Genomic DNA, 15,521 nt, shown 5'->3' on the forward strand with positions numbered 1-15,521 from the left:
CAACTTTTAAATTTGTAAATCAAATGGTAACTAATTTTTTAGAACCTTAGTTAACTGTTTATTCATATTTTATTTCACTCATCAAAACACATATTTTAGTGACAAAAGCTTTATTTTGACAAAATACCACTATCAGGTGACTTTAAGCAATATTTTCTGCTTAAGCAGCTCTATGCAATTGGGCCCATGTACTATGCCGGAACAGCATGAACGGCAAGACATGAATGGCATTTATACGAGGACATCTTAACACTAGACTGAACACTGTACAGCCTAATTTATGAAGATATTGATGATGATAGCCTCGGATATTTTGACAAAATACCACTATCAGGTGACTTTAAGCAATATTTTCTGCTTAAGCAGCTCTATGCAATTGGGCACATGTACTATGCCGGAACAGCATGAACGGCATGACATGAATGGCATTTATACGAGGACATCTTAACACTAGACTGAACACTGTACAGCCTAATTTATGAAGATATTGATGATGATAGCCTCGGATATGCATGGACGGTACAATTTGGATACGAAAACAAAAATACGCTTGTGGCCTGTACATACGGTAAAAACAAGAAAACAGAGAAAATGGTGTTTATACATTATTTTCTTTTACAAGTCTTTTCTGCAAAATCCCAAGAGTGTTTTCAATTAAAGGCAAATACTCAAAATAATTATTAACATAAAACCTTATATGGTAACAAGTAATGGGGAGAGGTTGATAGTATACAGCATTGTGAGAAACGGCTCCCTCTGAAGTAACGTAGTTTTCGAGAAAGAAGTAATTTTCCACGAATTTGATTTCGAAAGCATCTGAAAGCAACAACCTTCGTGTGACAAGGGTGTTTTTTCTTTCATTAATATCTCGCAACTTCGACGACCAATTGAGCTCAATTAATGTCACAGGTTTATTTTGTGCTTACAGCAAGTGAGAAGACTGGTCTTTGACAATTACCAAGGTGTCCAGTGTCTTTAAATTATGTAAAGTATGAGAGCTGTTCCGATATATTTTGTTTTGAGGGGAGGGGTAGCCCTGGCGGCCTTACACTTTTGTATTATAATACAGTGACGTCCTGGATATCAGGGTCCATTTCTGGGGCGGAAAATTTTCAAAGCTTCATAACTAAAATCATACCTGCGAGAAACCACTAATTTCAACAGATTCACATTCCATGGCAGCATATATTTTTCTGCGGTGGGTTTTGATCGTCATATATTCTTCACAGTCCGTCATTTTCATGAACTAATGCAGCTCCCAACGTTACGGAATTCCCATTTTTGTTCGTCTCTCACAGTCTGCCGTGTGTACAGAGAAAGAGTCCTATAATATAGGGCTAAGGGGAGAGGCACCTTTTGCCACATAGGCCAAATTACATCATTTTGTGCAATTTCGTGAAAACGGAGGACAGTGTTACGTGCGTAACAGAAGTGTCCCTTGTGAGAAGGATTTCCCTAAATTTTTGTACAGAGTGCGTGCACTGTGCATTAAACATGGAAATCGAGTGTTGCTTCGTTAGAACGAATAATTTTCGATTAAGCGTCGTAGACAATAATATTAGAGGTACTTAAGACTAAAGCTCTATGTTTAAACTTCATTGGCTTTGTAGGGCTTTGTATTACAGAAGCGTATTGCCGCCACATGAATAAAACAAAATCTCTCTTGTATCGTGTACGTTTAACTACACGATAAGTTACGTATACACGATTTTTTTATATATTGTTTTTAATCTTGTGTTTAAATCTTGTGTACATTAAATCGATGTACATACACGATAAGTTTGGATGTTTCATTTACGTTAACGATAAGTTTGGATTTGCCATTTACGTACACGATAAGTTATTGTATAGAACTTATTGAGAAAATTTTTTGTTTACTCATGTGGCGGCAATACGCTTCCGTAATGTGTAAAAGACAAACAATAATATGCAGTTCTACTTTGTGACGTCGCTGACGGAAACGTTTATGTCCTCTGTGGAGCTTATGATGGGCGTAGATGGAGCCAAATCAGCTAATCCGACATCTTCTTTGTTGTATTCACCAACTGTATCGTCCATGTGTTCCTCATTTCTTCCACCTTTTTCCGCTTCAAAATCGCTAGGCATTTTCTGAAACCCTTCATTTTCGAACCCTATTTCAATTTCAGCGTTTGTGCACTTGTGTTTATTGGACTTGTTGTCGTGGTCGTTTCCGAGGTGCATGCTTCGGTCCTCGGTGGAGTACGTGCCCTGCTGATGTTGTAGACGAAATGAAGGCAAGCGCAAGGCGGGGTCGACACTGCGATTGACATCCGGTGAGGCAGTTTTCCGAGGAGCGGGAAATTCAGCTTTCTTGGAAGTAACTTTCGATTTCTTGGGAGGGATGCTGAACGCCTCTCTAAACGCCTTGCGGTAGTGTTGGCTCGACAAGGTGTAAATTATCGGATTGACTGCCGAGTTGACGAAAACAGCGATGCGACCAACGTCCAGGACAGTGTCATACCTGTCGTAGATGTCATTCACATTGTCACCATTGATTGACGATATGATGTACATAGCAGTGACGAATTGGTTTGTAGCTTGACAAATGAAAAATACCATACCGTTGATAATGAGCATGCGGGCGACTTGGTTGCGGACCTGTAGAGCTTGCGGGGCAAAACGCTGTGAACTGGTCGCCTTAGTTACGGAGCGCGAACTCAGCGTGTGGATGATGCGAACGTACATGAATACATTACACGGGAGAGCCACGGCGAATGGTGAGAGGGTTGCAACCTCACCCACAACCAACCACCACGGGATGACAGGTCGGCAGTATCCGAGAGTTAATGGTAAATCCCGGTACTTCTCGTCGTCCGGCCAGATGATACACGACAGCTCCAGGACGCCGTACTTGGGCATCGCGATGGCCGTCAATATCGCCGCGATGACCCATGAGAGTAGCAGGAGGCGCTTGGCTCGGGATTTGGTGTTGACGGCACGGTGTTGGAGTGGTTTACAGATGGCGTAAAACCGCTCTAGAGATACCACAGTAACGCAACACGTAGAGGTAAAGTACGTGATATGAGGCGCCACGAAAACACCGACGCAGCTGAAGATGCTCGCCACACTGTAGTCGCTACGGATGGGGCTGGACAGGAATATCATGTACATGAACACAGTCACCAGGAGAAAGGAGATGTCTGCAATGGCCAGGTTGGCTAGGAAAAAGTTGGTGATAGTACGCATGTGGGGCAGTCTGTAGATGACGAAGAGGAAAGCGAGGTTGCCGGGGAGACCGAAGGCGAGGACCAGGAGCATCCCGACGATGATGCCCCATTGCTCGGTGATGGCGACAACGTAGCCCGCTGCTTCGGCGTCTGCCGTGAGGTTCAACACGTTGTCGTACTCGCACTGCATCCCATTCCTTATCTCCCCCATGATTCAGAACACAACTCCTCTCAAGTTATTGAAAACCAACGCAGTCTCCTGACGATGACTATATAGAGCAAGCTAGTCGAAACGTTGAGACCAATTGAGAACTCACTCCACGGTAGTGCAAACGATCCACTAAAAGTAGTAGTCCCGGCCGATTTTGGGGTTAAAAAGCACGGCAGTTCTTTTTCTGAACTGAGAAGTCTCCCGGATTCCAAAAATCTACCGCGGTAGTAAAATATGCAACAAGACAGTTCTCTAAAAAAACACTACTGGCAAGTAGATATATAACACATGGTGTTACCGCAAACCAAATAATTTAACAATCCAGGGTGTTTAAAGTCTATTCAGCTCAACTAGGTTTATTATTCAAGTCCTTCATCACCGTTGATAAAGTCAGATACAAAGTCAAGCTCGTGGCAGTCTATACTCACAACAATCTCATCAGCTTCAACTCGATCCCATCTGTGAAGTTTTCTGATGATTTCGTCTCCAGTCGGATACGGTACATGAGTTGTTGGGTGACTGTGCCGGAGAAGCCTTTAAGCTCGGAGATCTCGTAAAGTAGCTGTAAGATTGCATTCGGTGTGAGGTTTTGTATCAAATAGCACAATTTGCCGTCTTGCTTATTTTTGTAGGCGTGATTGTGAAGCAGACTGTTGGCAATGCTGTTTTGCATTTACGTCAAGACTGACGCGGCCCGCACCCTCCCGCCGAGTCCGTGGGTTTACGTGTGCACATCACAATGATTAAAACATCATGTTAAATTCTGCCTTGTGATTTGGTTAAGAGTGTATCATGTTCTTATTTTTCACAGAATGTCTTGCAAGACACGATGTGCTTCGCTCATAGCAACCAGTTAACTATACCCATAGCAACCAATGAACTATGACAGCCATTGACTATACCCATAGCAACTTAAGCGTTTGGGTACCTAGAGTGGTAGTGTGTCGTAAGGGGTGGGTTATAAAACAATTTCTCTGAAAAATACGACATTCAGTATTGCAAGATCGAGATTAATATTCTTATAAATGTATACCATACAAACTTTTCTCAACATGTGCAATAAGATTCAGTCATCGGAGCGCTCCGGAGTTTGTAGCTGATGTTATTTTTTCTTTTTTAGTTCAGGGGCAATTGATTTCAACATTCGAGCATTCAAATTCAACACGAGTATGGCATATTGGCTATACGACTTACTTCTATGGTTTTTATTTTTAAATTGTTGTCCGTCCCTCTTATTGCTACGGTGTTTTGTTGTGTGTGCAGGTTTGTTTTCTTCAACAGTCTGGTTTTGCTTGTGTTTTAATTTTGTTGTTGTTGTGATTTTTAAATGTTTCAGTGCAATCACTTTTTTATATTGATATAATTATATTTTTATCGTTGGCAGGGATCGGGTTTTACACCTCTTTTGATGACAGTTTTATACTTTTGTTTTAACCTTGACAGCCCCTGTACAACTTGTAACTATTGTGTATGTCTAAAGATTTAAAATAAATAAATAAATTTCCATTTGCGTTTCATTCAACTCTTGTTGATTTTCTCTCTGACTCAAAAAAACTATTTTACGTACTCCAGAGGGAGCCATTTCTCACAATATTTCATACTATCAACAGCTCTCCATTGCTTGTTACCAAGTAAGTTTGTATGCTAACAATTATTTTGAGTATGACCAATAGTGTCCAGTACCTTTAAAGACACTGGACACTATTGGTAATTGTCAAAGACCAGTCTCCTCACTTGGTGTATCTCAACTTATGCATAAAATAACAAACCTGTGAAAATTTGAGCTCAATCGGTTGTAGAAGTTGCGAGATAATAATGAAAGAAGAAAAACACCCTTGTCACACGAAGTTGTGTGCTTTCTGATGCTTGATTTCCAGACCTCAAGTTCTAAACTTGAGGTCTCGAAATCAAATTCGTGGAAAATTATTTCTTTCTTGAAAACTACGTCACTTCAGAGGGAGCTGTTTCTCACAATGTTTTATACTATGAACCTCTCCCCATTACTGGTAATAAAGAAAGGTTTTGTGATGATAATTATTTTGAGTAATTACCAATAGTGTCTACTGCCTTTAAGCGGAACACTGTATTCAATAGAAGATTTCGCAGATGACTCTTACTGTATATTCTTGATAGTTGCCAATAATTTGAGAAATATTACGTTGGCATTCACCAGTCTGAATCTATACGTCTGCCTTTAGGCCTTTATCAACTTGCAACCGACAGTAAAAATCAGGAAGTACAAACGTACACAGAGTGAATAAAATAAACAACAAAAAGGAGGGGTTCTGTAAGCCTCTTGTTTCGGTAATTCGTTAATACTCTACTCTATTCAATTCAGCCTTCAAATTTATAAGAAGACTTAAAGCAGATTATTATTTTTCTTATAGAAAATAATTCAAACGGAAATCTTAACTTCTCATAAAGAAAAAGGCTGTCATTTTAACGCGAAAACAACAGCTTAAAAAAAAATACGATAGCTTTGGAAATGCCACTCGAAATTGAGTGCATTGTTGCCGAAACTAAACTTCCTTTTCACTCGACTTCACCTCGTCAAAATGGAAAATGGCAACTCTTCACTGAGTGTTTATCCTGTGACAACGCACGAACGATAATCATGTGTCAGATGTTTGTTTTATTATAGGACTCCTATATTAAATTTGGGAGCTTTGCCGAAGTAAACTATACGCCCCAAAAAGTACGACACAGGCGCATTCCACCAATTAAAGGCAGTGGACACCATTAGTAATCACTCAAAATAATAATTAGCATAAAACCTTACTTGGTAACAAGCAACGGGGAGTTGTTGATAGTATAAAACATTGTGAGAAACGGCTTCCTCCGAAGTAACTTAGTTTTCGAGAAAGAAGTCATTTTCCACTAGTTTGATTTTGAGACCTCAGATTTAGAATTTGAGGTCCCGAAATCAAGCATCTGAAAGCACACAACCTCGTGTAACAACGGTGTTTTTCCTTCCATTATTATCTCGCAACTTGGACGACCAATTTGAGCTCAAACTTTCACAGGTTTGTTATTTTATGGGCAATTCCACGGTAACTCGTGCTACATTTTATGGTGTCCTTTTTCATACCCTCCCTAGGCTCCAGTTATTAATGATATTTGATTTGAATCTTAATGTTTTGTATTTTGAAAGCCAACATCCAAGGCTAGATCCTCATAGTAATTTGACGAGAAAAAATTAATTGTTGTATGCATGGGACAGCTCTGAATGTCGGTAACTCGTGCTACGAGCAGAGGACATGCTAAAAAATTACCCATTTTTTATTTTGATCGTGTCCTAAAACAAAAACCAATCAAGTCTAATTGATTATATGATGGGTAACTACTAAGTTTATTATGGTAAACCTTAGAAAGATGTGCTCATCTTAATTTCACATTGACATGCAAAAAACATGGTATCTATAACATCCCAGTTTTTTTGCAGTGTAATAGCCCGTAATGCCCAACACGCGCGTCGGAAAAATATCACCCACACCACTCCCTGTGAAACTAGACCAGGGCCCAATTTCATAGAGGTGCTTAAGCCAAAAATTCTGCTTAAGCAAAAAATTCCTTGCTTAGTAAAATCAGATTATCGGCCAAGACCCCACTTTTGTTATGCGAAGTAAACAACAGTTAAATACCAGTCTCAAGCAAGGTACATGGCATGACATTTTGGCCAGTAACATGTGTAAAATAAGCGAGCTATTTTCGTGCTTAAGCAATTTTTGTGCTTAAGCAGCTCTATGAAATTGGCCCCTGATGGCGGCCTTACACTTTTTTTTCTTTTTCTACAGGACAGAGGAATAGTCCTATAGACCTTTTCGCAAATACCGGGGTGCGCGCGTAAAGCTTGGAATTAGGTGCATTGTGGTCTAGCTGGTATCCAAAATTTGATCCATATGTATCCCACAATGCACCTCATTCAACAGTCTGCGCTTGCGCATTGGTATTTGCGATAAGGTCTATATAGGGCTAGGGAAAACCGATCTGTCTCCCTCTCCGGGCTTTGCCTATGGCAATTTACTATACCCATCAACCCGATAAAGTAGACACAGACCATTAGGACAAGAATTGTGCCCCCAAACATGCCAGTTATATTTACCCGTAATACAATTTGCCTAATTCCGATCGCACCCAGTGAATCCAGCGTGTACTTGTTTCCCCCCGTGGCTGCTCGGAGTTAAAAGCTCCGTACGAAAAAAGTGAAATAACGTAGTTTTAGTAAAAGAGGTATTTTCACTCGAATCATTATTAAAAGACATTCAGGCCCTACAGCCCGTTTTAAAGCATCTGAAAGCAAACTAGTCTGGCAAATAATGGTGTTTCTTTCTTTCATTGTTCTCTTGCAACTTTGACCACTAGTTCAGTCAACATTTTCGCAGATTTGTTGTTGTATGCTTGAGTTGGGAAGTGAGAATACTGGTCTTTGACATTCTACCAAAGGTGTCAAATAAGTGCCTTTAAAAGTGCACCTGCTCGAAAACAAATACATTTCAACTGTCTATATCGAGACTGTACGTAGACGCTTCGGGAAAAACACTACGATGTTATCATGACAGTAAAGGCCTATGTTTCACCAAGATTTTTTGAATTCATTGCTAAAAAACGAGCTATGCATATTTTTCTTTGCTGTGTTTTTATTTTAGTGGGGCCTATGTCTAGTATGAATCTAAATGTATTTGACAATGATTCAAGTTAGCGAGAAGGCGAAGACGAACGTCATCACATTGTTGGACAAATCTCATCAACTCTTTGCGGGGGATTCCTGACGCCATTGTTATAGAAGAAACAAATTTGCTGAGTTTTTTTTTTACTTGTTCATGTTGTGATAATTCTTGCCTTTAACTCTTTGCCCACGCTGATTCTTAAAAGGAAACCAAATAATGGATGCACAATTGAAGGTTACACAGTGTGCGAATTATATAATTGATGGAAAACAGACAAGAAAATCATTTTTATTTTAACAATTTTGATAACATTTTGGAAAGGAACTAGTCTGGGTGAGACCTTCCAACAAATCATGCTCGCAGTCGGCATGTTTAACCCCTTGCTGTCGACTGTTCAACAGCAATAACGGGGTACACTCAGACTACTGTAATATTTTCTTGTTTGTTTATTAACGTAGGTAATTATCTGCACACGTTCGTCCTGGAAAAAGAAAACGCCACACACCGGGGTCGACCAAGGAACGAACGATCCACACCAGAACCAATACCAACAAAACCAATGTAGTTTGTGTGCACGGCACAGTACAATGGGGGTGCCCATTGAAGCTTGACGATACAGGTCTCACTAAACCATGACTAATCTCACCTATAGTATAACCTTGCCTTATATGGTGTTATGGGACCTCACCGATCGATCGGTGTAGGGAGCTTCGAATCCCTGGATAACAAAATCTCATCTCATCAAAATAAATATAACAAGATGCATCGCAAGAATGCCTTATATGGTGTTAGGGACGTCACCGATCGAGTGGTGTACAGAGACTCGAATCCCTGGAAAAAAATATCATCGATAAAAATAACAAGATGTTGAACAACCCTTTCTCTTAGTGTGTGTATACGAGTCATGATGTACATTTGTACTGACATCAGTGACTAGAGTTATAGTAAGGCCAAATGAAACAAAAACATGTTCCGCGTCCTCTCTTTTTGAAAAAAAAGAAAGGAGGGGTCTTTTTTTTTAAATTGTTTATTGCTGCCCGACACATTCTTGTATACAAACGGCTGTTTTTCCTGCCGTCGATTTCACAAAACTCTTCCTAACTTAAGACTAATCTTAGGACTTAGGACGAGTCCCAACCCAGCACTGTAGAATGCAGACCTGTAAGGACGAGTTACTCGTCCTAAGTCAAGATAAGACGAGTCCTAACTCTTTGTGAAATCGTGGCCTGAGATGGTTAAAATAATACTTTAACGATCTCAGGAAAACAGGCGTTTGTATACAAGAATGTGTCGGTCAGCAATGAACAATTAAAAAAATACCCCTTCTTTCTTTTTTTATGTGATGATTTATTTCCGTAAATATTTTTTTGTTAAAGGCAATGGACACTATTGGTAATTACTCAAAATAGTTTTTAGCATCAAACTTACTTGGTAACGAGTAATGGGGAGAGGTTGATAGTATAAAACATTGTGAGAAACAGCTCCCTCTGAAGTGACATAGTTTTCGAGAAAGAAGTAATTTTTCATGAATTTGATTTCGAGACCTCAGATTTAGAATTTGAGGTCTCGAAATCAAGCATCTAAAAAGCACACAACTTCGTGTGACAAGGTTTTCCCCCATTAATATCTCGGAACTTCGACGACCAATTGAGCTCAAATTTTCACAGGTTTGTTATTTTATGCATATGTTGAGATACAGCAAGTGAGAAGACTGGTCTTTGACAATAACAAATATTGTCCACTGCCTTTAAAGAAAAATAAAACGGCCTCTAAAAAGGAAGCGGGCTGCGACGCTAAACATAATTTTATTTTTATTTGGCCTAACAGAGCCTTCCTCTGGTGATGTTGTGTGTTATGAAAAAAAAACCATCATTGATCACTTGATCAAACATCGGGTGATAAACGAAATGATGTAACTGTGCAAATAAAAAGTCCTATTATAATGACTCACAGGTAGCCGAGAAAATTATTGAGGGATCAATCCTTGCCATATTAAGCCATGAATATTCAAACACATGTAGCCGAGGGATTACCCAGTCTTTGCCATATTAGGCAATGAAAGTTTCTTGCTGAAATTAAAAAAAAAAAGTATAAAAATGGGCTAGCTCGGCTAGAAGAAGACAATAAACCACTTTGCGAGCATTCGAAGTAAACAGTTTATTTTCGCATAAGAGATCAGAAGATACTGTAAACCTCGTCAATTTTCAAGATTTTTTGAAGACTATTTTCGAAGTGCCGTGTTCCACTCTCACCCCAGCTTGACCAGTGCCGTGAATAGTGGGAACCATTTTAGGTGAGTTTTTTTCTCTTTTTTCTAAGTGTTCATTTTTGTTATCAAGTTTAAAACACTTTTCTACATCTATAAAGCTCTGAACGATCTGTCGCCGGTGTCGCATGCAATTATGTCCTCTATGCAATACTATCCGGAGGACATTATTGCATATGCAATAATGTCCGCCGGACGGTATTGCATATGCAATCGTGTCCGCCCTGATGCTGTTGCATAATGCAATTGTGTCCACCCGGACACATTTGCATATGCAGTTGTGTCCGTCCCCGTGCAAAACCGTCCTTGCAGTAAATTAAACGCCCTTGGTCGACGGAACACGTTCGCCATTTTTTTACAAGCTGACTAAGTGCATGTCAATTATAATACGTGAATATTCATGCTGCATATACGTAGGTTCAGTGCATGCACGCTCGCTTACGCGCTCACATAGTACAGTCATGTTGTCCGCCGGACGGTTTTTGCATAGCCCCGGACACGATTGCACATGCAAAAGTGTCCGGTGCGGACAGTATTGCATTGCGAACACAATTGCATCTGACACCGGTCTATCTGAAAGATTGCTCTGGCACCCATATACCATGAAGTGAAGTGAAGGCCTACGATCGAACAGGGACACTTCTGAAAAAAATTCTACGACTATAAAGAGATGACCGAAACCAGAGCAAAATATAAAATAAAAAAAAAAGATTAAAATTAACTCACTGCAATAATTCTATTCAGGCCTACTGGATATTTTCTACCTAAGATTTCCCCCCAACAAAGATCAAGAAAAGACCGCTACCAGAACACAATATGGTTATTTCAGTGCAATAATCTCAGTGCAATAATTCTATTTACAGAGTATTGTCTACACACCTTAAGAAAGAAAACCCACCACCAAGCAAGCATCATGTCTACGTTCGACAATGATGAAATACCGGCCCTTGTGATCGACAACGGTTCTGGTATGACCAAGGCAGGATTCGCCGGTGATGACGCGCCCCGTGCCGTGTTCCCAGCCGTGGTGGGACGTCCTCGTCATATGGTAAGATACCAAAGAGGTTCACTTTTTTTATGGTACATTATTTCCCCACAAAAAATGTCTAGGTTGTTTAAAAAGGCACTGGACAACATTATTCAAAAAAATTGTTAGCATAAAAACTTACTTGGTAACGAGCAATGGAGAGCTGTTGATGTGTAAAACATTGTGAGAAACGGCTCCCTCTGAAGTAATGTAGTTTCTGAGAAAGAAGTAATTTTCAACGAATTTGATTTTGAGACATCAGAACTAGAATTTGAGGTCTCGAAATAATCTGAGAGCACACAACTTCGTGTGACAAGGGTGCTTTTTCTTTCATTGTTATCTCGCAACTTCGACGACCAATTGAGCTCAATTTTTCACAGGTTTGTTATTTTATGCATGTATTGAGATACACCAAGTGAGAATAACAACAATAATAATGAAAAAATTGATTTATACTGCGACAATTCCAGGCAAAGCTGTTCAAAGGCGCATGGCAATGAAAAGACTGGTCTTTGACAACTACCAATAGTGTCCAGTATCATTAAGCAGTACAGTCGCCGCCTGACTCATAGGACCATGCGTTGGTGTGAATATATTGACATACAAGTCCACAGGTTAACATTGATATATTATCCTTTTTTTTCGGCAGGTAATGATGCCGGGAATGGGAAATAAAGACAGCTACATCGGAGACGAAGCCCAGAGCAAACGAGGGATCCTGAGCCTCAAGTACCCCATTGAACATGGTATCGTCACCAACTGGGACGATATGGAGAAAATCTGGCACCACACCTTCTACAATGAGTTACGTGTGGCACCAGAGGAACACCCTGTCTTGCTGACTGAGGCACCTATGAACCCCAAAGCCAACAGAGAAAAAATGACTCAGGTATTTAGGATATTTATTGGTATTTTTTTAAAGAAAATTCATAGTGCAGATTTACCCGCAAAATATGATCTGAGAACAAACACGATATCCATTATATCTGTAAATGAAATAATTCACTTTGAAATACTGCACTTTAAAGACAGTGGACACTATTGGTAATTACTCAACATAATTATTGGCGTAAAACCTTTCTTGGTGACAAGTAATGGGGAGAGGTTGGTGGTATAAAACATTGTGAGCAACAGCTCCCTCTGAAGTGCCATAGTTTTGGAGAAAGAAGTAATTTTCCACGAATTTGATTTCGAGACCTCAAGTTTAGAACTTGAGGTCTCGAAATCAACCTTCTAAACGCACACAACTTCGTGTGACAAGGGTGTTTTTTTCTTTCATTATTATCTCGCAACTTTGATGACCGATTGAACTCAAATTTTCACAGGTTTGTTATTTTATGCATATGTTGAGATACACCAACTGTGAAGGCTAGTCTTTGACAATTACCAATAGTGTCCACTGCCTTTAAAGTTGATTAGAGACTATATTGTTTCATATTTCACATTTTCTGTTCATACGAGACAGACACTTAATCAATAACTACTCAATGTATACACTATTGGTAATTACTCAAAATAATTGTAGCATTTAACACTTACTCTGTAACAAGCAACGGAGAGCTGTTGGTGGTATAAAACATTGTGAGAAACGGCTTCCTCGGAAGTATTTCACACTCAAATATTGATAGGACTTCACGCCTGAATCTTTTCATGGGGCATCTTAAATCAGCAAATTTTGGGCAACAAGGGTGTTTTTTTTCTTTCAGTGTTCTCTAATTGCAACTCTTGACCATTGAGTCCAACTAGTCACATACTTGTTATTTATGCATTGTGTTGGGTGTACACCGGTGAGAATACTGGTCCTTGAAAATAACCAAACAAGTCCGATGCCTCTAATGCAGCTCATCCTCTCCTTTCAGATCATGTTCGAGACCTTCAATGTTCCGGCGATGTACGTCAGCATCCAGGCCGTCCTGTCCCTCTACTCGTCCGGCCGGACCACTGGAATCGTCTTTGATTCGGGCGACGGTGTTTCACACGTTGTGCCGATCTACGAGGGTTACTCGCTACCTCACGCAATCCAGAGAATCGACTTGGCCGGTCGAGACCTCACCGACTACCTCATGGTGATTCTGACGGAGCGAGGGTACTCATTCTCCAACTCAGGTAGGCCTATAATACTTTAATGGCAGTGGTAACTATTGGTAATTGCTCAAAAATTGTTAGCATAAAACCTTCATTGGTAACGAGTAATGGGGAGCTGTTGATAGTATAAAACATTCTGAAGGTTTTTTTTTTTCTTTTTTTTTTTCCCGCAACTTTCAGAACAATTTATTTTATACATTGTAAATATTTGTCTCTCCTTAATCAACTATTTCTTAAATAATGTGAAATAGTGTGATTTTTTCTTATTTTTTAATCTCTGTATATTTTCCTGTAATTCGACCTCCGGTCGCCGAGGGAATTTGTTTTTAAAATAATAAACCAATTATGAATGAATGAATGAATGAAAAAGTAACGTTGTTTTCGAGAAAGATGTAAATTTTAAACGAATTTGATTTCAAGACCTCAAAATCAGATTTTGATGTCTCGAAATCAAGCATCTGAAAGCACACAACTTCGTGTGACAAGGGTGTTTTTTCTTTCATTAATATCTCGCAACTTCGACGATCTATTGAGCTCAAATTTTCACAGGTTTGTTATTTTATGCATATGTTGAGATACACTAAGTATCAATAGTGTCCAGTGTTTTTAATCATGTGATAACCATGGGGAAGGGTTGCAACAATATTTAAAATATACAAATCACAGTTTACATTATGACGGAGGAGTTGGCAAAAGCCTTAAAGACATTGGACACTATTGGTAATTGTCAAAGACCAGTCTTCTCACTTGGTGTACCTCAACATATGCATGAAATAACAAACCTGTGAAAATTTGAGCTTAATTGGTCGTCGAAGTTGCGAGATAATAATGAAAGAAAAAACACCCTTGTCACACGAAGTTGTGTGCGTTTCGATGGTTGATTTCGAGACCTCAAGTTCTAAGCTTGAGGTCTCGAAATCAAATTCGTGGAAAATCACTTCTTTCTCGAAAACTACCACCAACCTCTCCCCATTACTTGTCACCTAGAAAGGTTTTATGCTAATAATTATTTTGAGTAATTACCAATAGTGTCCACTGCCTTTAAAGCACGAACAAGTTATTTTGAACATTGAATTATTTTAAAAAGTACTTGGTTGGAATGAATTTTTCTCTCCTTACGGATTCAACTCTCTCTGAAAGAAGAATAGAGGCAGTCTTCAACGTACGACGTGTGTATTTAAAGACCGATAGTTTGATTGATGGCCGTGTTTTTAATCTATTTCAGCTGAGCGGGAGATTGTCCGTGACATCAAGGAGAAACTTTGCTACTCAGCTCTCGACTTCGACCAGGAGATGATCACTTCACAGAAAAGCTCCAGCCTGGAGAAAAGCTACGAGCTACCCGATGGTCAAGTTATCACCATCGGCAGTGAGAGGTTCCGATGCCCAGAGGTGCTGTTCCAACCTTCCTTTATTGGCATGGAGTCAACGGGTATCCACGAGGCGGTCTTCAACAGCATCCAGAAATGTGACATGGACATTCGCAGGGACTTGTTCAGTAACTTGGTGATGTCCGGGGGTTCCACCATGTTCCCAGGCATGGCTGACCGGATGAATAAGGAGGTGACTGCCCTTGCTCCCGACTCTGTGAAGGTGAAGACCATAGCACCTCCTGAGAGGAAGTACTCGGTGTGGATGGGTGGATCTATCTTGGCTTCTCTGTCGACGTTCACTCAGATGTGGATCAACAAACAGGAATATGATGAGAGTGGTCCCTCAATCGTCCACCGAAAGTGTTTCTAAATTGCTGTGTATGGATCAGTGTGACAGTCGAGACCAGGTAGTCCGGGGGGGGGGGGGGGGGGGCTGGTGGGGAGACCGAGACCGGTCTCGTGACCTAAGACTTGTACGGATGGTTGCTAAATCGTTGATGACGGACAGTAATGTAATAAGTTTCGACTACAAATCGTATGTACATGTATACGCACTGAAATTTTTCAACAGATTTTGAAAAATACCTTTGGGTTGAAGTCTTCATTTCCATCTCAAGTATATATTAATTAACTTAGTGGTAAGAATTCATCATTTAGTTGTCAACGGCCAAAGCAAATTTTGCTTAAGAGAAACTCTATGCATA

The 15,521-nt window shown here is 39.9% G+C and overlaps 2 protein-coding genes across 2 annotated transcripts; one reads left to right on the forward strand and one right to left on the reverse strand.

Moving 5' to 3' along the window:
- Window positions 1-1,935: 1,935 nt before the first annotated feature.
- On the reverse strand, window positions 1,936-3,399 carry LOC117297751 (thyrotropin-releasing hormone receptor-like). The gene has a single exon (XM_033780899.1). The coding sequence runs from the start codon at window positions 3,397-3,399 to the stop codon at window positions 1,936-1,938; it is 1,464 nt and encodes a 487-aa protein (XP_033636790.1).
- Window positions 3,400-11,245: 7,846 nt separating this feature from the next.
- On the forward strand, window positions 11,246-15,187 carry LOC117297495 (actin, cytoplasmic-like). The gene is made up of 4 exons (XM_033780569.1): window positions 11,246-11,380; window positions 12,009-12,248; window positions 13,219-13,465; window positions 14,670-15,187. The coding sequence occupies exons 1-4, from the start codon at window positions 11,246-11,248 to the stop codon at window positions 15,185-15,187; spliced, it is 1,140 nt and encodes a 379-aa protein (XP_033636460.1).
- The last annotated feature ends 334 nt before the right edge of the window (window positions 15,188-15,521 follow it).

Source organism: Asterias rubens, chromosome 12 (assembly GCF_902459465.1).
Source record: "Asterias rubens chromosome 12, eAstRub1.3, whole genome shotgun sequence".
Classification (NCBI taxonomy): domain Eukaryota; kingdom Metazoa; phylum Echinodermata; class Asteroidea; order Forcipulatida; family Asteriidae; genus Asterias; species Asterias rubens.

Coding starts and splice junctions, on each gene's coding strand:
- LOC117297495 (XM_033780569.1), top strand. CDS start 11,246: ATGTCTACGTTCGACAATGATGAAATACCGGCCCTTGTGATCGACAAC. Junction 11,381..12,008: donor TGGGACGTCCTCGTCATATG/GTAAGATACCAA, acceptor TTTTTTCGGCAG/GTAATGATGCCGGGAATGGG. Junction 12,249..13,218: donor ACAGAGAAAAAATGACTCAG/GTATTTAGGATA, acceptor CTCTCCTTTCAG/ATCATGTTCGAGACCTTCAA.
- LOC117297751 (XM_033780899.1), bottom strand. CDS start 3,399: ATGGGGGAGATAAGGAATGGGATGCAGTGCGAGTACGACAACGTGTTG.